This window comes from Haliotis asinina, chromosome 6 (genome assembly GCF_037392515.1).
Source record: "Haliotis asinina isolate JCU_RB_2024 chromosome 6, JCU_Hal_asi_v2, whole genome shotgun sequence".
In the NCBI taxonomy this organism is placed as follows: Eukaryota; Metazoa; Mollusca; class Gastropoda; order Lepetellida; family Haliotidae; genus Haliotis; species Haliotis asinina.
The window spans coordinates 29,225,426-29,251,309 of NC_090285.1; the positions used below are offsets into that span (position 1 = coordinate 29,225,426).

At 38.8% G+C, this 25,884-nt stretch overlaps 1 protein-coding gene across 2 annotated transcripts in view; it reads right to left on the reverse strand.

Moving 5' to 3' along the window:
- The window catches only part of LOC137288066 (EF-hand calcium-binding domain-containing protein 6-like), a 244,859-nt gene extending 220,802 nt beyond the window's left edge, over window positions 1-24,057 (reverse strand). Inside the window, exons 1-3 of one of the 2 annotated variants that reach the window (XM_067820444.1) lie at window positions 23,754-24,057; window positions 8,196-8,245; window positions 7,646-7,791 (exon numbers count right to left, since the gene is read on the reverse strand). In XM_067820444.1, the coding sequence (XP_067676545.1) occupies window positions 7,646-7,791; window positions 8,196-8,245; window positions 23,754-23,955 (398 nt within the window). In that variant the 5' untranslated portion in view covers window positions 23,956-24,057. The remainder of the gene's footprint in view (window positions 1-7,645; window positions 7,792-8,195; window positions 8,246-23,753) is intronic. The other variant, XM_067820445.1, reaches the window with a different exon arrangement.
- Between the last annotated feature and the right edge of the window lie 1,827 nt (window positions 24,058-25,884).

Sequence of the window (25,884 nt, forward strand, 5' to 3'; positions counted from 1 at the left end):
TTGAGGGTTGGCCCAGCTGTCATAGCAAACATAATACATAACTTTTGGTAGGTACAACCCTGGTTTATTATCTATGATAATAAAAAACACACAGTTGATTTATCTGAATTCGTAAACTAATAACGACTTTGCCATTGGTAGAGAAATCTGAAAATTTTCTTATGTAAAAAAAAAATGATTATACCCATTTACCCTAGTACACAGCAAATACCTATGTGCATTTCTTATGTAATAACGAATTTCCGTTGGTATCCTCAAAACAGTTTAGGCTCAAAAGTGTTTTCAGGCTGCATACGACACAGAGATTACATCTTCCTTGCTGTGACTCGCGTTTGATGGTATAAAAATATGCATGTTATTTGTCATCATTCACTTGATGGTCAGTTAATGAATTTATAACGGATATAAATAGTGGTAACAACACTCAGATTACTCAACAAAGGTTCCCATTTGGCATTTCTCCTGTCAAGAGTAAACACTCAACATTACAAATTAAGGTCTGTAGTGGCAAATGTATTGTATGTTATGTAATATGTGCATGTAAGTGATGCAAGAGGGTTTATCAGCTGAGTTACAAACACAAACATCGATCAAAGGATTAACCGATAACACACTGATTGATTAATTACCTATATCTTCTACGGCGGATTTGTCAAAAGGCAGTCTGTGTACATGTACTAATCTATACTGGTTACATTCTGTCATAAAGTGCTAGTGTAAAAACAACATCCTCCCTTCAAAGAATTATACCACCATTGCGTTGATTGCTCATTATTGGTTAACTAAATTACTTAGAATGGCGGACATCATACAATTAGTTGCCAGGTGTGCTATCTTGGGTGACCAAAGAGAGGTTTATCAGGTTTTCAACAATGTGAAAGACCTGAAACGATGCGTGACTTTTTCGAAATTAGACTGTTGTAAGCCACACAGCACAGAGCAGGATTATTTACCAGCAGCAGATGAATAGAATATCGTTCTTTTATGTGGATATTGATGGATACATTACTGAACAAGGTAGTAGTCTGACATTATTGTTATAACATTAGTCTGTTTTAAATTCATTATCTGCATTTTGTTTTGATTTATTTGTTGTAGCATTCAGCAGAATCTATGACAGGGCGTGTGTGAAATAGAATCCACTTTGGCAGTCTATACAACGTTTAATTGTTACAGTCATGCTAGAAATTCACTGTAAGTATACGCAGACCGTGTGTTCTTTTATTAATTTTCAAAATCATATAAATATGACAATAAACTAATTAGGGTTATGAGACAAAGTATAAAGACGTACATTGGCTTCGTTATTTTTCTATCGTAATAATTTTTTTTTACCATTTCTATCACTGGTAGATGATTAGCCTTCAAAGTATTTCATTTGTTTTCATAATACATTCGTAATGAAGTAAAAATGACTTCACCACTGTTGATCTGTCTATAATTAAACTCTCAATTGCGCATACGGGCTGCGCAGCAGGGGTCACGAACCAGTCACGAATTCTGGGATATCATCCGCGTACTCGCGGGAGAAACAAAATAACAAAAGTTTAAACCAGTCCACGGAAATTGCTCTGTATCAGTGCCCCTAAAAAATTAAAGGACCACTAAACTCATTTTTTGGTACTCTTTTTATCACTGCATATGAAAGACTTTTGGTTAGTCATAAACCAAAAAAAGCTTGTGGTTAATTAATACCAAGCGCTTTAAAAAAGTTGCTAAAAAGCCGTCTGCTTCTCTCTCGCCCGCAAACGAAACCGCAGACAGGTTACGTAACCCTGTTGCCAGAGCCCTACAGTGACGTCATAGGAGGAACGGTTTCCAGTTAAATATATAGAAAATGTGTTGGAAGCTCGTCATTTTGCTGATTTCTCGAGGTCACCAAAGACATGCCGAATTGTTGTGTTGGCGTCAATTGTTCCTTGGGATCGCGTGATGGTGTCACTACGCACAGATTTCCACCAGACTCCGTAGTTTGAATTAAATTGCTTAAATTGGTTGTTAGTGTGTTCGAAGTGAGCTTTGTGGAAGCCTGTGGTGTATACTAAATCGGATGGTTCGCCCCATACCATGCTTCCAGGATAGAAAATGGAGTTTCATTGAGTTTATAAAATTAAGACTGCTTACTACACATCGCTGACCAAAAGCATTTTGCATGAATATAACGCTTTCTTCCTCGGAAACGAGGTTGTGGTCGAAGTGACAATATTATCGTAAGTAATCTTATATTGACCCCTTATATTGACCGATTCCAAGAGTGAAATTGTTATGTTATAAGCAATGTCATGCAAAATCCTAATGTCCATCAATAAAATACATATTTTACTACCAGTAGAAAGTAACTGTCCTTTTGTAAGTCGATGAAAACAAACTTAAATAGCATTCATCCCAAGACAGGGCGCCGCCATTTTTGAAAATCATGAAGTCAAATCCATTTGAATTACTGACATTAATGAGATTTTGTTCTCATCACGTTAGAAAATCAAAACTACATAAATATGTATTTGAATCATTACCAAAAGCAGTTTGCATGACACAACCTGTAACATAACCTAAGCGAGGTCGGGGTCGAAGTGAAAATACTGCGCGATAAATTTCTTCACTTGCTAAATTTACTTGGTTTGTAACGTTCACTCACCAGTATGTAGACACTTGTCAATTACGTCTTTATACTTTGTCTCATAATCCTAATTACTTTATAATCATTTGTATGCATTTTGAAACTTAATAAAAAGAAGCGATCTGCGAATGTATAACAGGAATGTAATATGTAGACATTTCATTGTTTTCCTATATGAATCATAATTCGCACGCACGCCCTAGTGTATGTCGTCTGCATCATTACACTTAATGACGAAAACAATGGTTCTGTTGAAAGCTACGACAACTTATTAAAAACAAAAATGCAAATATTAAAATTAAAGTTATAGGAGCAATGTCAGGCTATTACCTTCTTCGAGGAATGTATCCATCAATGATTACACGATGCCATTTAGAAAGTGGTCAAATGCAACATATGTCATATTTGGGATTTCACTTTCTTAGTAAAGTACAAATTCTAGTACTTTTTTCGGTTGAGTCCCATCCGGGATTCGAACCCGCACCCTCAGAGTCAGGCACCTAATCGCCAGCACACAAAGTCAGCCGCCTAGCCCGCTCAGCAAGTGGAAGTCGCGGTGGCTGAGCGGGCTAGGCGGCTGACTTTGTGTGCACAGACCCCTTTCTATACCCACTATTACGTCACGGAGATGCGCCGCTCTGATTGGTTGAAATTTCGTTTGCGGCTGAGAATTGTGCACTGTTGAGAAAAAGGTCGATTTAAGGTAATTAAAGATCGAAATGAGCAGTTTTAATGACGGGGTTTCATTTATAACGATGTCAGCAAGTGGTTTTGCATGTGTACCCTATTAGAGTACATGTGACCTTTAAGGAGATATGATTGCGCCCTACTTTGCTTTTTGCTTTCACAGATATTTAGTATTTTAGGTCATTTCCCAGTTACTTGGACAACTGCTATATAATACCTATACATAAAAACGGGAATTAAAAATGAACCTAGAAACTACAGGGGCATATCGTTGTTGTACACTTTGTAAATTATATACATCTGTCAAAAACAAGGTTATTAATAGTTTTGTCGAGAATGAAGGTGTAATTGGTGAATACCAACCAGGATCCACTTTTAGAAATTGATATGTTTGAAGCAAATGGTATTCCACTTTTGTTAGACAAGAATGCTCATACATTCCATTGTCGTTCTCACTATTTAAGAGAATGTGGACCATACCATGCATTAATTAGGGGTGACCAGCATCGCCAAGTAATTACTGTGCTATTTGCACCTGCAATGAGGGAGGTCTGCGTTTTGGAAGGTCTGTGTTATGGGAATGACCAATAAAGACGCATCATAGCCACAATAGCGATGTAGACGTGCTCTTTTTTGTGTTTTTTGTTTGTTTGTTTGTTTTTTTTGTTTTTTTTTGTTTTTTTTTGTTTTTTGTTTTGTTATGTTTTGTTTTGTTTTTTGGGTTCTTTTTTTGGGTTCTTTTCTTGTTGTTGGTATGGGGTTTTTTTTGTTTGTTTGGGTTTCTTCTTTTTTGTTTGTTTGTTTGTTTTAAAATGTCACGTTTATTGTTTCTTCAACAGACAGTATTTGGGTGGAGGAGGTGTTTTTGTTTTTTCTGCAGAGCATACTCATTTTAAAAATTATGAATGTACGTTGGCTTTGAGGTTCGACAGTTGAAAGTTTATATTGAAATATCATTCATCTCGCGCGCTCTCTTAACAACTGGGGTGCAAATTGCCCACAAAATACTGAAAAAGAAATTAAGTTGTATTTAAGTGAAATCTTTAATTTTGTCAAGATAAACATCGAGCTGCTTAAGATCAAAGGGATTCTACAAGAACTGAACTCTGTTGAAAATATAACAAGCTAACAAGATATTTACAACCTCTGAGAATCGTAACTTTGCAATGTTCGTCATTACAAGGGATAACCACCACCAAGGAACGCACCGAGAAAGCAGCTTTGGCCCTTATTTAGCCAGCTCGACCGTTTCTTCAACATTGTAACTGTGTACTAACTACTTCCCAGCAAGTACAGTGCTGTATAGTACACGCTAAACTTGCAAACATTGACTAAAACAAGTGAAAGGAACGCAGGATACACATGATATAAAATACCACGAGGTGACAAATACTTTCAAATCCTCTGAAAGTCCAATCATAAAACATAAAGTGCCATCTATATAAGGAGGAAACATGGTTTAAAAGCTTTCCATCCACCATATAAGTAACGAAGATTCTAGGCAACGTCATGTCTCCAGAAACAACACTGTTTTGTCCTCTGATAAGGAAAACTGGACAAATTTCAAGATACTGAAAACTGAAAACAATCTTATAAATATTTTGTAAACATGTTTGAGAGTTAGTTGTTTTTGCAAACTAAAAATCGACATTATCTTCATAAATCTTAAATTGTTTAAAGGCAGGAAAGTAAAATATTCAATCCTTTGAGGATTCAAATTCAAATAATGATACTGTAATTAATTAACATGAGACTAGCAACAAATATCTTGGAAAAATGAGGACTGTAACATAACTTTACTCCAATGAAATGTTCTTGTGGTTGATATGGTAATGTTAATATTGCCCAGTAGTAAGTCTGTCTTACCAAATACAGCATGACATTACTTTGTAAATACCCAGACGTGTCTAATAGCTAAGCAGCAAGTGACGGTGTCATTTTGAAATATAATGTTCGTTACATCGTTACTTCCTATTTAAGAGGCTCTCTCTGCTTGTATACATCCTCTCTGACTTCCCAGAAGGGATAGGAGCCACATGATATTTGAAAAAGCGTATCAGAACTTCACAAGCTATGTATCTTCAAACACCTTGGTAGCAAACATTTTAGTAACGGAGATTTAAGAGACGTGAGGTCAAAATGAAATGTAACCCAGTCACAGATTTTTCACAAGATGTTTTTCAAGTCTCTTTATGGAATTGTTCAAGCCTCCAGTAGTGTGAGTGGCGACCATTTGAATCGATACATGCTAAAACACGTCTCCTCATGGACGACATTAGTCGCCGGATTACGTCAACAGGAATTCTGTGCCACATGTCCAAGAGAACTTGTTCGAGCTGCTGTCGATTTGCTGTTGGAGGCTGCCATATTGCCTCAACCGTCTGTCAAGGTGATCCCGTCATCTCTTCGTGACAACAAATCACTGTGTTTCTATTATTCTCATAAATCCTTGTTGAATTGTGAAAAAAAATATCTCCTATCTAATATAAATAGAGATAATAAACGTCTTTTACAATGTTTAGATGAGGATGTAATATACTCGGTATTCAGTTAATTAGAAAAGGCCTGGCTACTGTCAAAGATGATGCTACATTATATAAACATTGTAAAGCCATCGAAGATGAGGTTCATGTTATATACACCTGTAAGTTATATGATAGCCTTCGTCAGCGTCTTGTTTCCAAAGCATCAAGTGGGCACGATATCTCCATACAAAGTCTCGGTACATCCTCATATATTAGGATAATCAACATCTCTTTCTAAACTATTTGAAATATGGTATTTCTGCGTAACAATGTTAGCAACATTGTTTCTTCGATCCATACTATGTACTCATTTGGCAACTTAATTATATTATGCATTAATTCATATAAACGTATGTTTACAATGTTTAGATCAGGATGTAAAATACTCGGTATTCAGTTAGCCAGAGAAGGTGCGGATATTATTCATGATACTTTTGCATTATGAAAGCATTGCAAACTGTTGAAGATGAAGTTCATGTTATGTGAAACTGTGGTAGACATCAAGGGGGATCTATGTCTGTATTTCATAGTTTCTGTACATCCTCGGATATTTAACGTAATTAACAACTTTGCGAAGTATATGTACACTGTACCTGAAATGTTTACTCTGCGAAACATTGTTAGCAGAATCTATACTGTGCACACATTTGGCAACCCAACTAGTCTATATACATAAACGTATATGTTTACAATATTCAGATGAAGACGTAATGTTTGTGAAATAGTTGAAATAGGTTTATCCTGCTAAACGTTGTCAGTAACTAAGTTATACCTTATGCTATTTTCATTTTTACACTGTATGCTACTCTAATTTCTTGCATTATGTAAGCACTGTAATGCCATCGAAGATGAAGTTCATGTTCTATACAACTGTATGTCTCATGATAGTCTTTGCAAAATCTCTCTCTCTCTCTCTCCCTCACTCTCTCTCTCTCTCTCTCTCTCTCTCTGTACCTTTAGGCAGTCAAATTTTCATGAAGGATGACAACTCGTGTTCTGTGTTTACATTTTGTTCACAAAACATACGTATGAAAAGATATTGCCGAATTTTTATGAACACAGGATGCTTGAAAAATTATCCCGTGTGGTTTGCGATTCACCACAGAGCACACGTTATTTCATGTACCACAATGAATTACACTTTCCTAGAAAAGTACAGTTTCTACTATTTTTGTTGGTTTGAGTTGGCATTCGAACCCACACTCTTAAAGTCGCTAGCACACAAATTAAGTCAGTCGACTAAACCGATCAAACACCGCCTGACACCGCGGAGTTGGGTTGAATCGCGGATCGAACTCAGCCGAACATTTTCTATTTTTACATGGACTGAATTGGTTATGTTTGTTTTCGGGTTTGTATGACTGTAGACTGAATAGCAATTCGGCGCAAGAGACATGTCCATACGTGACCTCATGTTCGACGGGAGCCAGCAACTGTTCGAGACTTGTGGAAAGCTTAAAATGGTTTCCGCAATTGGCTTTACCATTCAAGAGAAACAGGCATGTACGAGCCGCTATCAGACAACACAACGAGCTGTAGCTTCACCGCAACTGCAGACAATTAAGTATATTGACGCAGAGCAAAGGAACCAAAGACGTCGGTGCTTTAAGTGCATTTTGTGTTCAGCAATGCTTGTCTGAGTGACTTTGATCAATAAATTTCACCATTTAATACATTCCCCTCATACTTTGCTTCGGAAAATTCCCCGTGAAGGGATAGTTTCATACTTAATCGGTTTGAAATTATGTAACAACAAGACACAAGAACCGAATTCTGTGTCATGTCTAATCTATGTACAGTTATTATGGCCTCTCACCGTTTTACCGTTTCCTCTTTCATCAGCACAGTTTCAAGTGTTGGATCAGTAAATCTTGTTCCTTCCAGAATGTCGAATTGTTTATCGTCCATAACCCGCATCGCTGGATGTATTTTTAGCGGTTTTATATGCAAGTTTCCGCTATGCTAAAACAAAAGGAGAAACCAATAAGTGAGTTACTATTTAAAATTCCATCCAGATATATTTTGTTTGTGTTCTTACATGTCTGGATAGGTTTCAGACATTATCTGTATATATGCCTCAGTAAAAAAATATGTGAACGTTGCTCATGGTGCATTAAAACTGGGAAACATATTTCATCACCATCTGGGGAAGGGACTTAACATTGACATTGTCGATACTTTTCCAAGTATCAACCCAAACCATATGCTATAAGTTCCAGGTGAGCTTCGGGTTAGGTTATGCGTTTACACTTTTACACTAAAATATTAGTGGAAGTATCGAATTTTTCTGCAAGGTACTGTGCGATAATGTACAATTCCATACATGGAATTAAATAATGACTGTTAAGTCATGTAACAGAATATACCTCTTCCTGTGCCTCCATATCAGTAAGTGCCAGGGGGTCTCTCGAAATACCTTGAACAAAAATAACATCTAGTGATTAAGTTTAATTTGGTTGCATCCAAGCACAGTTCATGAACTGAATGTGATAGAAATTGCCCGAGGTAACGCAGGTCAAAGATGTGTTTCGTGTCATGCGCAGGTTGGAAGTCAGATGTCGATTCTTCATAGGACGGCATTGGCCGACAATCTCTAATCTTCTGTCGGTAATCCGGCAACGACTGATCGTCATGCATGGGCGGACACGTTTTGGAAGCTGTGAAGAAGCTGTGAAAACAATTGTCAAATTTATCTCATGAAAAGAAGAAATCGAGCGATAAACATCTATAGTACGATAAACGTTAGTACATGTATCTTCAAAGTGTTTCAAAGCCGATTCACAACGTTTAACGCCAAAGGATTTGGTCTCGCCACAGGACGTTGTTGAAAATGTCATGCCAGGGCCGAGCTTAGTCACCGTACATCAGATGCACGAGAGAGACATCATAAAGAGGCTGAGCACTCACCTGGTATACAGGTTAAGAAGCAGAAAATGAGGTTTGTGTAAAAGCGTTACTGACTGCAAGTGATTCGAATATAACAATAATTATATATTATGGCCCCCCGCCATATGCACGAGAAAGGTGTCCGATGTGTTTATAAACATGGGTTTTACAAAATATTTTATAACGGTATGTGTTATTGAAAACTGGCAATTTACAGATGACCACGTTCCTCAATGTCAAACCTGTTAAGGGTCACAGTAATGACGAGTATCGGACTTAATACGTGACCAGTATCTCTAAAGCTAACAGAGCCAAGGTGCAATTCATGTATCTGTCTATACTGATGCCTGTGGTTCACGCTGGTCAAATCACGTGCGTGCCACGTATACCTTAGTGGCATACTTAAGAGTGGCCATCAATGCCTTGGTCCATCTACATGACATAATCTCAAGTTCACAATAACAAGGACATCGTAAGTCTTATCTGTAAACACGATTATCTGCGATGCTGTAATAGGTATATACATGTAATACGCATGACAGTCACAAATCATGGGGTGGTTGTGTTTTTTCTATTGTATTACGTTGTGGATATTACGCTGTTTTGTAATTGTGTGCAATGTAAATCGTATGAACGCCCTCCGGCTTGATGTGTAGAGTATTTAACAATGACATTTCGTTGTATACTTTTCAATGTATGTCGTGATAAATTTAGTATGTACAACGATTTTACGTATGATGTTTGTGTACTTTGAAACTATAATTGTAACATACTACTATTGAATTATCATGTAAAAGTATACACACTATTTTGAAAAGAGATTAAATGCTATGGAATCTAAAGTGCCAAAACTTCGGGCCAAGTATAAACCTCGCATAAAGAAAATCTTGAACTCAGAGCTAAATGCTCGAAACAAGATCAAAGCCACCAATACGTTTTGCTGTGCCAGTCCTCTCCTATTCCTTTGGAGTAGTTGTTTGGACCAAACAAGACATTCAGAATCTTGACCACCTTACCAGAAGGATCATGTCTGATAACAGAGCACACCACCCTTGTTCCTATCTTAATCGTTTATACATGCCAATCAACTCAGGAGGTCGGGGTTTGATTAATGTGGAAGCTGTTCATGATAGAATTTTATTGTGCACTTTTGAACATATTTATTTATCGGATGATCCTCTGGTGATGCACGTCAAGACTCACGATGAAAGCAAGGAATTCCACAGGGATTTTAAGCGTGCCAAGGTTGTTTGACACAATTTGAAATCAACTCAGGAGGTCGGGGTTTGATTAATGTGGAAGCTGTTCATGATAGAATTTTATTGTGCACTTTTGAACATATTTATTTATCGGATGATCCTCTTGTGATGCACGTCAAGACTCACGACGAAAGCAAGGAATTCCACAGGGATTTTAAGCGTGCCAAGGTTGTTTGACACAATTTGAAATTTGAGGTTTCTTTTGTTGCTGGCGATGTACTGCTGGACGGTACAGCGATGGGAGTAAACCAGGTGAAGTCCTTTACCAAGTCTGCCCAGAGTCGGTCCTTTGTGGAGAAGCTTTCTCAGAAACCACTGCATCGTGTGTACATGCAGTGTGTGGAACAGAACAGCAATCCAACCGACTCCTTCACCTGGATGAAGTCGGCTGGTCTCAAATGTGAAACTGAGGGCTTCCTTTTTGCTGCTCTGGACCAGTCAGTTCCAATTCGCAATCGCCAGAATGTGATTCTCAATCAAAATGTTAACATGAAATGTCGTCTTTGCAATGAATTTACAGAGACTGTCCAACACCTTGTCAGTAGATGCCCTTCCTTGGCACAAACAGCATATCTTAAGAGACATGATGGCATGGCTCGCTGCTTTTACTATCGTCTCCGCCATGCCTGTGGCGTTGACCCCAAGGTCCATCCATGGTACGTCCCTGAACATGTCCAGGGCGTCCTGGAAAATGATGCTTTCAAACTTCTCTGGAATAGGCCAATTTACAGCCTGAGATGGATTCCAGCTAACAAACCTGATCTTGTCCTTTTTGAGAAAGCCAATGAAATTATTTATATCACTGAATTTTCTGTCCCTTTTGACAGCAATGTGATTGGCAAGATTCAGGAAAAGCATGATAAATATGCGGACCTCGCCTTTGAAATGTCTGGCTTGCACCCCAAGTACAATATCGTCAGGCTCCCCATTGTTCTCGGTGCCCTTGGTTTGGTACCTCCTGATCTCTTGGCCCAGATCAGGAAAGTGCTCGGGTTCTGCACTGGGAGCACAGCCCTTCTGAGAATCTGGGTAATGCAGAAGGCTGCAGTGTTGGGGAGCCTACATATTCTCCGGAAAGTTCTTGGTGGGTTCGACTAGGCAGTGTTTTCTGGGAGAAGTCCCATTCGCTGTCTGGGCTGCGTGTAGAGGGGGCGAGGGCCCTGAGCTGATGATGAGCCTTACCGGCCTGACTGTGCCAGGATCACCCAAACCCTCTCTGCTGCATTTCAGTCTTAATCTGTAAAACATAATAGTAATCATAAACGATATCCAGTATACAAATATGAATGTATACTCACCAAATACACTGGCGAAGACAATATAGTTTGCCTCTAAATTTCTGATCAATGTGTATGTTCATTGGTAGGGAGCTTTGTTACGGTGAGGGTGGAGTCTGTGATTTTTGCGACAGAAGCTTTATGATTTCTGACAGAGGTTGTGATTTGTCACTGAGTCTTTGCAATGATATGTGCATTAATAAGATAATATTTGAATTGGTGCTTTAGTTTGTGGTATGAAAGACTAATTTTTCGAATATACACATGGTATCATCTTGCAACTTAATCTACGTATATAGCAACAGCACAGACATCCATTTTATCATAATTTGCAATGAAAGTCATTTTGATGATAAAGATGAGTAAAAATTCAAGATTATCAACCCTCGAAAAAAATAATCATAACGAAGTATTTCAGTCGCCAAAATGAACTAGTAATACGATAAGATGATTTATTTATTAACTCAATGGAAATTTTGTGTGCACCATGTACAGTTCTCTAGTCTATCAAAACTTTTAACGAGTACCTGCTAGTGACTGAAAGCTACAATACCATTACCTCTCGAAATGGAACTCATACAAATAGAAAGTACAAAGCTCCATTCACAATGGCATTGTGCTTAAGCCACATAATCTGTACAAAGCAAATATTTTCAGAAGAAGGCATTGAAGTCAATATTCACGGTGATTTTGATGACGATTGTGATCTATACATTGTTAGAGATAATAACTATTAAAGTGCTATCTGTCATAATTAGACTTCAAAATGCAAAGCGTTGGTTTAAGCATATTTTATTCACAGAGAAAAGGATTAGGAACATGTTCTCCAACTTAGAATACCCTCTCCTTGGTATGTACATAGATAGTATAGATTCCTGCAACTAGAGGTGACAGATGTGGGCAAGTAGGTAGTAGAAGTGAAAAAGAGATAGAGCAATACAAAATAACACAGAAATGCTATACAAATCGTTTTGTCTCACTAATGAATGATTGCACTAACTTGAATACATTTGTATTTTCGCATGATGATAGGTCTGCACTTCCTTCTAACAAAAGTTTGAGGTCAACTGGAATACCATCTTATAAGCAAATGCGCTAAACAGATAACATGAAGTTAACTCTCTGTTGTTTGTACAATGAACATTCAAACAGATAGTGATACGAATCCTCAATAGAATCACCACATGTACAAATGGGATCAGTTTTTAGCCCAACTCTGTACAAATCAGAGTTCAAACAACTGACAGAATATCGCAACTTGGTATGAATAATATTTAATTTTCTTTTACCACACGAATAAGACTGAGGTGCATAGTCATAACTGTTAGTGATAGATGATTTAAATTCAGAAACACTTTTGGAATTACGAACTGTGGTTGACAAATTGCTCCAAGAGCATATTGTAGAAGGAAAAACGGATTCTTGTGAATGTTTAAGTCTTGGAGTAAGAATAGATATATTTAGAGAATTGCGTAGATTATACTTAGATTTAGACCCAACATTCAAAGGAAGGAGTTCTTTTAGATATGAAGGAGCCATTTCATGTTGAATTTTATACATCAAACATAGTCTTCGTTTTCTACGACGAACTTGTAATGTTTCCCATCCAGTTTCAAAGTGAAGAATTTCCCGAGATGTATATATCGTAGACCAGTAACTATTCTTGGTGCTTGTAACTGAATCTCTTCTAGCTTATTTATTTGTTCTAGAGTACACCCGTCCCAGACTTCACATGCGTATTCAAGATGCGGCCGAATGAACATGGTATAGATCTTATTGAGAGTACCCCTACACAATACATATTTCAAAAGTCACAAAGAATTAACCATTTTTGAAACCTTTTGTATCATATTTTGAATATGGCCAGCCCATTTTCCGTTGCGAGTAAGAGTAACTCCAAGATGTTTGTGATTATCAACAAATTTAGTTTCGACACCATTAAAGTAAAGATGTGGTATATCGATATCATTTTTCATCGAGAATAGGGCAGCTTCAGTCTTTTCTGGATTGTACTTAATGAGATATCTTTTACCCCAAGTATTTAACTTACTTAAATTAGCATTTCAGTAATCCTGTTATCTGTTGAAGAGTAACCCAAAGACGAGTCATCAGCATATAAACGCAATCTAATTCATTAGCTATGTCATTAATGTAAACAATGAATAAAAAAGGACCAAGCACTGAGCCCTGTGGGACACCAGCGCTTAGCGTCCTCAGTTTGGAAACTGACCCATTGACAAATACACTCTGACTCCGATTACTTATGTAACTAGCTAACCATCCCAGCAGTTGTCCGCTTACACCATACTTTTCAAGTTTTAACAGTAATCCTCTGTGCCAGACACGATCAAAAGCTTTTGACATATCGCAAAATACCATACAAAAATTTTCTTCATTATCCATTGATACGCAAACCCGGTTGTAAATTTCAATCAACTGATGTACAGTGGAATGTCCTGGCTGAAAACCAACTGATATTTATGCAGGAGTTTGTTAGCATGAAAATAATTAAAGAGGTGTTTAAAGACAATTCGCTCAAACACTTTTCCAACACAACTTATAGGGGATATCGGTTCCTGTTTGCGTATCAATTCGCTCAAACACTTTTCCAACACAACTTATAGGGGATATCGGTCTATAGTTAGAAGCTAAAGATGGATCGCCTTTCTTGAAGAGAGGCATGGCACTGGCAACTTTCCACTCAGATGGGTACACGCATGTTTGTAAGGACATATTGAACAACAAACATAAGATGTTACTTATTGAGTATACAACGTGTTTCAACAGTTGATGACTTATTCTGTCACGACCGGATGCCTTTTTCACATGTAAACATTTAATGACATCTTCAATTTCATATTTGGATATAATTAAGGTGTCAAAACTTTCGCTTGTTCGCTTACCGAAGTATGGTAGACATGCGTTGTTTTCATCCACTGTTGAAATAGATTGGAAATACTCGTTCAATCTTTCAGCTTTTTCACAATCCGAGAAACAAGACGGACTTTCATGATCATCATTAGATTTAAGAGGGGGTATGCAGGTATTCGTGCCAGACTGTTTCACTAGATAACGCAGAAGCTTCCAATATGAACTTTTGCTTTCAGCATATGAGTCCAGAAGAAAATTGTCTAGATTAGCCAAATAGTTTTCTTTTGCATAATATTTCGTATTATTAACTTTTTGTCGTTGTTTTTTTAATTATGTAATATCCGATAACAACATTGTTCGTTTTGCTTTTCTGCGAAACCGGTCCCTTTTCCTGCATTCTCGTCTTAGATTTGAATCGAACCATGGCTTGTCATTTGGCCTTATAGTGACTTTCTTTATAGGGATACATGATTTGAGAAACATTTTCAATTTCTGGTAAAATATTTCGCAAGCGTGATTTACATCCTGACCATTTACCAACAAATTATTCCAATCTGTGTCATTGATAAGTGCATTTAATGATGTATAGTATTCCCAGAAATTATTGAGAATCATGTTGCGTCATGTAACTCAGTACGTTTATTAACTTCTGGCGTTTTACTTACATAAACATGTTAAAACATCATCCTTTTACAGTCTCAGTCTTGTTTTAGTACTTTGTTAGACCTCCTCGCTCAGCAATGCATGCCTGAATACGCCTAGGCACACTACCCATCAAAGTTTGTAGGTAATCGTGTGACAGGGTATCCCAATATTGGACCACCTCGGCCTTCAATATTTCTCAGTCCCTTTTGGTTTATTCTGTCCTTCATGACTCCCCACACATTCTCAATTGGGTTTAGGTCTGGGCTGTAACTGTTTTGTGTAGCGCGCAGTGTGTTTTGGGTCATTATCATGCTGGAAAATCCAATCATCTTCATACAATGTTTGTGCTGCCGGAAGAAGGTGACCATTTAGAATGTTAACGTATCTCTCTTTTGTCAAGTTTCCCGTGAAAACACACAATGTCGTCACTCCGCGAGCCGATATGCCACCCAACATGTGAAACTTCGGGCTATGTTTTGGTCGCTGGTAGATAGGTTTGACAGTATCTTTGGTCCAAATTTTCACACAATCAGAGAAAAGCCAAACAGAACTTTCATCCGAAAAGAAAACATTATCCCAATCTTGATTTTCATGAGCCTGACACCAGTTTAAACATTTTTCCTTTTGTGCATCTTTCATCAACGGCGAGGGAATTCCACGTTTTTTCACCCAAGTAAGTCTCTGTAATTCCTGCCTAACTGTTTCATTGCATACCTGAGGACTTCCTCTGCTAATCATTTCATTTCTGATGTTCTCAACACTTTTCAATTTGCCCCTACTCACAATCTGCCCAAGTCTTCGGCGATCCACAACACTGAATTTCCTAGGCCGACCTGCCCCTGCTTTGTGCTCTATCCCGGTTCCTGTTTGAATATTCTTCAAAGTTCTGTATACTGTAGACAGAGGAATACCATGTCTACGAGCTAACACTTTAGCATCAGCCTCACCTCTTTCAAAATCATCTAGATTGAGCTTTCTTTTCTCTCTTGCTGTAAATTCTGCCATGTCAACACAGGAAGCCGTCTGCTAAGACAAGGGAGATAACTCTTGACGTAATGAGCTGCCTTCTAAGCCTTCAAGAGTTGTCTCCCTTATTTAGTATGCTTAGTGCATAGTGAAAGCCCTTTTGCCAATCTTAGCATCATTAGAAAAAAAACAAAGATTTTCTCAATAATTTCTGGGAACACTGTATAATGACTTTGGTTGTAACATAATACATCTCTGGTATATGCCATTTGTGTATTCACTGTCATGGTTAGTATTACGTAAGTGCGTTTGTGATCACTTATCGATCCGTCGAATTTAATAACTCCACAATCACTAATTCTTCCAGTATCATCGATGACAATAATTGGAACAATCAAAGTACTAGAATGCCGCGTTACCCTTGTAGGTTCTGTTATAATATTTTTCAAACACTTATTTGACATGATATCTTTAAGATGATTACCTCTACAAGACAGAAGGTCAGCATTCAAATCACCTATTATAGTCCAGCGGATAGTGGTATAATTATGCATTTTCATGTTACAAGCATGAAAATTGGCAGATATGTTGCTTATACTACAAAAATAAGATACAGATAGGGAGGCATTGAAAATTCAAGATGGCCGCCATTTTCCATTCAGAATTACACCATCAGACACTTAGATTCAATGTAAATTCCACAATTTTCATACAGTATGCACGAATTAGGCCACATATGATGCTTGTACTATAAAAATAATACGCAGATGGGGAGGCATTGAAAATTCAAGATGGCCGCCATTTTTCAAGATGGCCGCCATTTTCCATTCAGAATTACACCATCAGACACTTAGATTCAATGTAAATTCCACAATTTTCATACAGTATGCACGAATTAGTCCACATATGATGCTTGCACTATAAAAATAATACGCAGATGGGGAGGCATTGAAAATTCAAGATGGCCACCACTTTTCAAGATGGCTGCCTTTCTTACTCAAAAGTACACCGTCAGAGCCTTTGATTCAATGTAAATTCCACAGTTTTCCTACAATATGCATGGAATTTGTTATAATGTTTGTATTGTAAAGATAATATACAGAAAGGGAGACTTTGAAATTTCATGATGGCCGCCATTTTTCAACATGGCCGTCATTTTCCATTCAGAATTACACTGTGAGAGACTTAGATTCAATGTAAATTCCACAATTTTCATACGATATGCATGGGATTTGGCAGTTTGTACTATAAAGATAATATACAGAGCGGGAGGCTTTGAATATTCGAAATTGCCACCATTTTTCACTCAAAATCACACCGTCAACGATTTAGTAAATGTAAATGCCACAATTTTCTAACAGTTTGCTTGGAATTTGGCAGATACATGTATGTTGCCCGTAGCATTCCATATATATCGGAACATTGAAAACCTGAATATGATACCATTTTCCTTGATATCAGGAGTAAATCTAATCCAGATTTCCATGAATAAAGCTCGTCTGGGATTTACCTACTCAGAGCAACATATGACCACATTATTGGGCACAGTCTCCACCACAAAGACACAGTGCAGTGCACTTTAGGGCAGCCTTGAGGCACTTGCATCTCCCACAACATGCTTTGGTGCATCGACACTTCAACAGTTCTTGACAGGTCTTTAACACATCTGGTATTGTTGACCATAAGGGCTCCGACATGTTCGATGCATTGCGTTGCCAACCCCATATGGATGGATCAGGTAGATCAGGACAGCGGATGGTTGACTGTCCCCATATATATGCTCCCTGATAAACTGCTCTCTTAACATGTTCTTTGAAAGCTGCAGATGTTGGAGGTATATTTTCTATTGCTCTACCTTTCGAAGAGAACATGTACTTTCTTGCTTCATTCAGATTTACATGGTCACTGGTTCTATCATACATCAATATTGTGACTTGTAACATCTAGAGCATTTTCAATGCTTGCGTCTAATCGTTCCCAGAATTCTAATGAACTATACTTGGGTCTGTATGCTAAACAAATGATTAATAGTTTAACAGGTAAGATAGTTTAATCCAGATTGTTTTATCATAATTGTTTTCAAAGTTTTGCATTCTCTTAAACGCTAATTTATTTCTGATATAAATCATAATACCTCCGCCAGATGAGTTTCTGTTCTTACGAATAGGATCGTGGTAACCTGTCCACTTCATTGATTCACAATCGGTGTTATCGTCTAAATGTACATGTGTTTCTGTAAAACCAACAATGTCGTTATCGGAAACATACTCGCTAAGATATTCAAGTTTATTTCTTATGCTTCTTTTGTTAAGGTGAAACAAGGATAGTTTTGTCATGAAACGCGTGCATTTGTGGGCCTGGATTTGACTCTATGTCTCAACAAGGTGGAGTAACAATAACAAAAGTATGATTACGTTTGTGTTGCTAAATTGACACTGTAATGCACAAAGGAAAGTAATCACAAGGTTTGTTTTACAAGACGCCGATAAGAGAGTACACATGTTATATAACTCTGAAAGAATAGCCAATTGTAAAGAATTGTTACATAAATGAAATGGGAAATGTCTTTTGCTAAAGCGCATGATCTCACAACATGTTTGACAATGAAATATCCCGATTGTCACACGATGTTGAATTGTATCATTACCCATTATCTATTGTCTTGACAAGAGGTGACATGAAAATCGGGACATATCATTGTAAAACAATACCAATTGTTGTAGTGTAATTCTAACGTAGATTGGCAGTGCAGACCTAGTGAGATAAAATATTCTGAGTATGTGATTTGGTAAAGTTGGAGCGAAGAAAAAAACAGTAAGCAGTGATAGAAGAAGGCACACACAGATAATAACAAGTGTACGTGATAACATGGTAGTGATATGACAGCTTGTATGGATATATGCATATGTTATATACATGAGGCATTTACATGGTATATATGTACACACTATTAAGACGTAATAACATTGTAATAATTCGTGTGAAGTATCACGTAGTGACCAGTATCATACACAAGCGAACTGAAACTGACTCACACTTTGATGGAAACACACATCTCAGCCTTTAGGTACATGTAATGCTGGATCCGAACACAGTACTTGACTTATTTCCTTGGATATCGGTTCAAGTCCTCTTTACACTGAATCTGACGCACGGCACCTTCTGACTGTTCAAGAACATAAATACGACTATCTCTGGTCCACGTATTTTCGATCCAGCGAGATTTCCTGAGGTCCCTCGCCATCTTGAACAGCTTGCTACTGTAGTGTGTCAGGTCTTCATTTATGAAAACGTTCTCCACCATAGAGTGAAGTTTCCTCCGCTGGGTATACACCCCGTCCTTGTCCTGGTAACTCACAAATTTTACAATAATCTGACGACTTCTGCCTTGGACTCTTTTTCCCACTCGGTGACATCTATCGATATCCGAGATCGAAAGGACATCCAGGGTCGCCCTCTGAATATCCTCGAGTTTCGATTCATGTACACCACTTATCCTGACGGAATTCCTTCTACCGTATTGTTCCAGTTCGTGGTTTTTCGTGTACAGTTCCTCCGTCGTCTTTTCCAATTTCTCTCGTAACGCACATATATCATCTTTCATAGATTGTATCACAGTGTCGAGTGTACTTGCGATGATATCCTTTGCAACTTGTTGGAATGCTTTTTGAAATTTTACTTGTAGCTTTGGTAGCATCAATGCCCCTGACAGCTTCGTCGTCAATACATCGACTGACACTTCATTTGTGAAGCTGAATAATGTTGACGGGTACGAGATGTTTGGGCTACCTGTTTCTGTTGACTTTTCTGTTACATCGGCTCTTGGTGGATATTTTGGGGTACTTGTGAAAGTGAAGACATCGGGCATTGTAGGTTGTAACAGTGGTTTGGACGACTTGGTCGGTAGTGAGTCCGTGGGTGATCCTGACGGTTTACGTTTCTCGCTTGAACTCCCATTTCGCTTTAATTTCCTGTCTCTCGACGACATGATCAGACTTCTGTTATAACAAACGTTGACGTGATGTTTGTTTCACTAATATGTGCCTGTACTGGGCCTCACTGATGATAATTTACGGAGATATATCCACACAAGCGAGAGCGATTCTAAACACGTCTTGTCACATCCGCCATCCTGAATCTTCTATGTAAAGCGTTGTCTCATGTAACGCAATATGTGAATAAATACAACAAGCTGGAGTGTTACATCCATGTTCAAGTGGAGACTCGTGGCTATCTTAATCCCATACGTGGAATCATTACACTTGTTTTTATTGTATGTATTTCCGGATTTTTAAAATAAATCTAAGCGTGGAGAAATGTATGCCCCTAAAGAAGGTATGACAGGTGTGCCTTACAGCAATATTTATACCAGGAGATTTTCAACCAAAGTGAACCGATCCTGCACAGTTCCATTATGAGTAATTCACACAATATCCATACGCTTCGTGATAAATTAAAAGCATGGGACAAATATCACCATATTACTCTTGATCACTTACCATGTTCTAGTCAAACTTATCTTGACATGGGACATTTGAGAGACGAAATATGAAAATTTTCATTCATTTTAAATCACCTCAAATTACGGTTTCAAACATTCATATGATGTTTAGACATTACAGATACGCTAATAGAAACGTCCAAATCCGATTCATGAACAAGATTTCGGGTATTGTGCCAACTCAAATCCATTTTGGGGATTGTGAATTATCTGTGACCAAAGTTTGGATTTTCCGTTACATCAATTTCATAATCTGAAGGAACATAGCACTGAGGTAAACGTTCATTTAATTCCCTTCATAGCTGATCTTGGACGTCAACAGGATATTTATTGTACCTTACCCTTGCAGATGCTATATGTAATCACAAAGACTTTTCCTTAACTCATACAGTTTCTGTCGCAGAAATCACAAAGACTCTACTCTCACTGTAACCAAGGCCCCTATCAGTGATACACGATATTGCTGACCGGCATGTATGCGCGTGAAAATCGTGAAAGCCTAACATTGTCAGATCGTAAGTAATAGTGGATGGCAATCTTAGGTCGTGACATTGAGTAAAGATGCAAGAGTTGCTTCAGGCTGAAGATTCGTTTTTCGTTTTCATTTTTCAATGACATTTAACACATTTTAAGCTAATTATTTATTTTTTTCTTGTGGTGAATCATTTTAATTCAATGGGCGGTGTACAATTGAGAAAGGGCGGCGCAAAGTGGGGAATTGGCTATTGCCAATAGAAAAAATGGTAACGGGTGTTGGCTTTGACCAAAGACGGATATTCGACTTTGTTGTGACGTAGGACACCAAGTCGTGAGATTGATGCAGAGTCTCGAGACCAAGTGTCTTGAGCGCGGTGTGCTCCTCGAAACATCGCCTTGGGCACGTACACACTCATCTGATTGTCACTAACTTTCGTACTAAAGAAGCAAACTCAAGGCACCAGCATTTCGACTGAGACTGAAACCTTGAGGCTGAAGTGACATAGTGGGCTGGACCAGCATCACATATTGAAGGAAGATCATCGTCTTGTGTCGCTGGAGGAAGTATGGAAAGGCCCAAAGGGCCCTCAGGTACTGACACTGTACCTTTCGCACATCCTTAATCGTCAAGATCGAAGTATGAGCGTATATCATAGTTCCAGTAAAAGGAACGCAGTCCCAGATGTAGAATAACTAGCAGGCAAAACACCTACCTGTCAGGTAAAAAGGCTAGCTGCTCTTTTGTCATCTCGTTGGGAAAAGTACTTGCAATTCGAAAGTACGACTCAATGTTTTTAAAATTTGAAACAGAACAATTTTTCCAACACGTTTTGTTCCTATAATCTTATACCAAGTATTTATCGTTGTTCAACCATATTGGGACAAAAACGTGTGCAAACGTTATATCAAGATATAACCTTCCAGCATAGAACTGCAATCTAGCAGCGACTTACACAGTTTCAGACAAGTTGGAGATTGCCAAAATGGAGAACTGTTGTAGTCATATGACTAATAACATACTAGTAACAGGTAAATTTAAACACCCAATGCAGGCCGCAGGTGTAGGCATTCGACAGTGAAATGGCATAAGGACCTCATAAATTCAACAGCATTCGACAAACCAACACCACCATTTTCTCTTTGGAGGACTTCAGGTAACTGAACGGGAATGCAGTACGATCTTTTGTATGTCAGATTTTCATTCGATCCTAAGTTTTTGTTAGATAATTAAAAAGCAAACAAACAAACACGCATATTCCTTATTTCTGAATGATGCCAATCATTAGGGCTTGTAATTATAGAGATCATCGGTTGTATGAAACTGATACGATCATGGCTACAACGACTTGTATTTCTGAAAATAATACGTCCTAGGTCCAACATTCGTTCACCGATAATCACCAACATAAACGAGTGTTGGGCCTAGGGCGTATTATTTTCAGCAATATAAGTCCCATTGATCATGCATGGCAATGGTGGTCAGCTCCACCTGCATGGTGATCCCCTATCACTCTTACAATCCACTTGTTAGGTGAGAACGGCACCCCTACAAGCCGATGCTGGTCGTGGAGAGGTTTTAATGGGTCCCCAGGTACCAACTGCTGGTGGGGAAGTTAGAATCTGACCCTAAACAACATAATGCTGGCCGTGTCGAGGATAGAATGGGTCCCAAACAATCCAATGCTGGTCGTGGAATGGTTAGAATGGACACTTATACAACTCAATACTGGTCGTACCCGAGTGTAAATGGGCCCCTTACTAACCAGTGTTGCTCGTGGCCGTGATAAAATGGGCACGTAACTACCCAATGCTGGTTGTGGCGAGCACAAAATAGCCCCTAACAATCCAATGCTGGTTGTGTCAGGTGTGAATGGGCCCTTAACATCCCAGTGCCAGTTGTGTCGAGGATAAGAAGGGCCCTTAACACCCCAATGCTGGCCGTGATGTGGATAATATGGACACCGTATCAACCCAATGCCGGTCGCGTTTGTGTGAGAATGGACCCAATGCTGGTTGTGGCTAGCAGAAAACAGCCCCGAACAATCCAATACTGGTTGTGTCAGGTGTGAATGGGCCTCTGACATCCCAATGCTGGTCGTGACGAGGACATAATGAGCCCCTGACAATGCAATGACGATCGTGACCAGGAAAGAATGGGCCCCAAACTGCACAATACTGATCGTGGAGAGGTTAGAATGAACCCCTACCAACCCACTCTTGACCATAGCGATGCCAAAATGGACCCCTCACAAGAGTGGGCGCAATCACAGGCAAACTGTAGCGCAAGTGGGGTTGCGCAGCGTAGAGAATATGACCAGTCTTCATATATGCGAGCGAAGCGAGCGCTTCGCTTGCATATAAGAAGACTGGTCATTTGGCCTGTGGCGCAATTAAGCAACACACTGCTGGATGTCGAGAGGTTAGAATGGGCCCTTAACAACACGTACAATGCTGGTCGTGAGAGGAGACTTTATAGCGTGACACTAGGTGACTTGAATCCTTGGGGTTTTTTTGTCAATCAAATTTAGATATAGCGCAAGTTTCAGTGAGTAAGAAGTTCATTTATTTCCCCCTTAGATACGGCGTTTATTAAAACTCTAGTAAATCAAACGGTATCTAACCGACTTTGCTTGCTTTCCTATAATTACAAAAAATGACTTATTAAGAAATACATTATCGTCTTATGCGGAGAGTCGTCTACATACCTGTAAACAACTGAATGTTTAAACTAGTGCGGAAATTCGAGAAGGCTGCCTTGACATTAGTTTCGCACTATTTGTTTCAAATTACATACGCGCCATATAGCCTGATAAGAACATCTAAAATATATAATTTTGCATGAGCTTCTACCAAGGTTGAGTTATATTCTTGTCATGTGACGTTCCAATAGTCCTCACCTGTTGCCCAATCACATTTCTCTGAACAAGGCAAAATATAATCATTACAAGTAACGAATACGTTAAAAGAAGGATTTGTGCAAACACGTTTCAACATCAACGTGAAGGACGCGCGGATGTGGTTTGAGTTATGACTACAAGTTACCTGTTGTTTCCCAGTGTGTGTCTTCATGGGGTATTAGGACTGTTGGGTTTGCCGAGTGGTATCTATCAGTCCTACCTTCGGGAGGCGATGCGTTTCGCTGCATTGTAGATACGAGAAGATGAATCCCTTCAGCTGTTCGAGGTCGATTTGATACCCTAGCCCCAAACTTTCCTTTACACCAACGAGGTACGGTAAACGCCATAACTCACACAGTAGATCTGCAGACGACAACCAGCAGTGTTTATTTGTTTTGTTGCTGGGCGATGAGCGACACATATTACAGCAGGGAACTGAAGCCCTATTTACTTTGCACGGTCTCTACGATCAATAATAATTCATGTCGTTCATACATTGTGTTGGAATGTGTGTCCTTATGTATGTTTGGGATATAGGAACTCTCACTTGTGGAAAGGTGTTAGTCGCGTCTGTTTGTATTACAAGTACAAGAAAAGTACTTTAAACTCTTGAAATTCCTTGCTTATGTAAAATTAACGATTGGTACTGGCCTTTAGCACTTTGTTTCCCAAAGGATTTGGCTGTTTTGACTTTGGTGTAAAGGCCTCGGTAGAGACAGTAGTTCGCAGCGAAGCAGGTTACAAAACAGTTCTAAACGTGATACAACAAATGTTACGAAACTGGTATGATACAAAACATACTCCTTGCCGGATTGTCCGTTTTCAGCTCGTAAGGATTTTCTGTTTTCCTACCTATCGGTCGGTGCTACCTGTAATCGCTGTTTTTCCAAGCACAGGCAAACTGTAGCGCAACAGGGGTTGCCTAGCATAGCGAAGCGTATAAGAAGACTTGTCATATTCTCTACGCTGCGCAACTCGATATGCGCTACAGTTTGCCCGTATTCCAAGGTCTGTACGTTTTCGTATTTCTTTATCTCTGGTTTGCCTATTTGGGGTCATATTTCGGAGTCATATCAAAATACTCTTCAGCGATTTGGACACGTAATCAAACTTTTCTGCAGTTTATATTCATTTGTTTTGCATCTGCATAGTACACCAGGGCTTAGATAATGGATTTTCTGACCCGCGGTGGGCTCCTGTAAGTCAGTCAGTTCATATTCATCGTCACATCGGTAATATTTCACCCATGACGTGATGAGAACGATTAATTGTTTGCTTTATAACATCAGTAAACTTAGAAATTAAAAGCCTGTTAACGACGAAACGTAAAACTATGTGTGTATCACTGACATTAAAGTAAACTAGCTTTTTAACACGATTTTTAAAGAGAACAACACAGTATATGAACAGGCCCTACAGACTACTGAAAACTGAAGGTAGATCACCATACTAGACACCGTGGGGACTTCCTGTGCTTTTGCTTCCTGCATTGACCCAAGCTATATTCACACCATCCCTTCAACCGTTAGCAATGGGCGTTCTGTTTGAATTTATCTTCCCTTCACTAATTCATTAGATGCGCTGATCCGGACGGTCCAACCATAAACAGCGTGTGGCCTATGCGCGATGGGAGCTGTGCACGTCACTATTATACTTAGGGAAAGTTAACCAGTATAGCCTTCACATTCGCCGGTATCGTTCACTCTGGTGCACGGACAGCATATCTTTTCCCTTTTACAATGATATGTCAAGTGTGTGTTGATAGGTGTATTTGTGTCTGAATAAGCCGCCAGAGTATGGTAAATCCCTGGCGCGTTGATAGCTGAGTTTATGTTTAAGTCGCTGGTACAGGATGTAGACTTAAAGTTCCGAACACGTATCTGTTTATTATTATGTCACACATTAAGATAGAAATGCAGCAGAGAGGGTTCAGGTGATCTTGGCACAATCAGGCCAGTAAGGTCCATCATCATCTTAGGGTCCTTGTCACCTCTACACGCAGTACAGACAGCGAATGGGACAGCTCCCAGGAAGCAGTCTAAGTAAACTTAGTCTCAGTGTATTTCGTTACACTCAACCACTGAGACTCAGTAGTGGAGTGTAACGAAAAGTACTGAGGATAAGTTTACTTAGACTGCCCAGGAAGCGCTGCCTAGTCGAACTCACCAAGTACTTTCCGGAGAATATGAAGGCTACCCAACAAAAAATTAGAAAATATATTTGAACTACACGTGTACAAAAATACAGAAATAAACACAGTAATTAGTCAACGTATA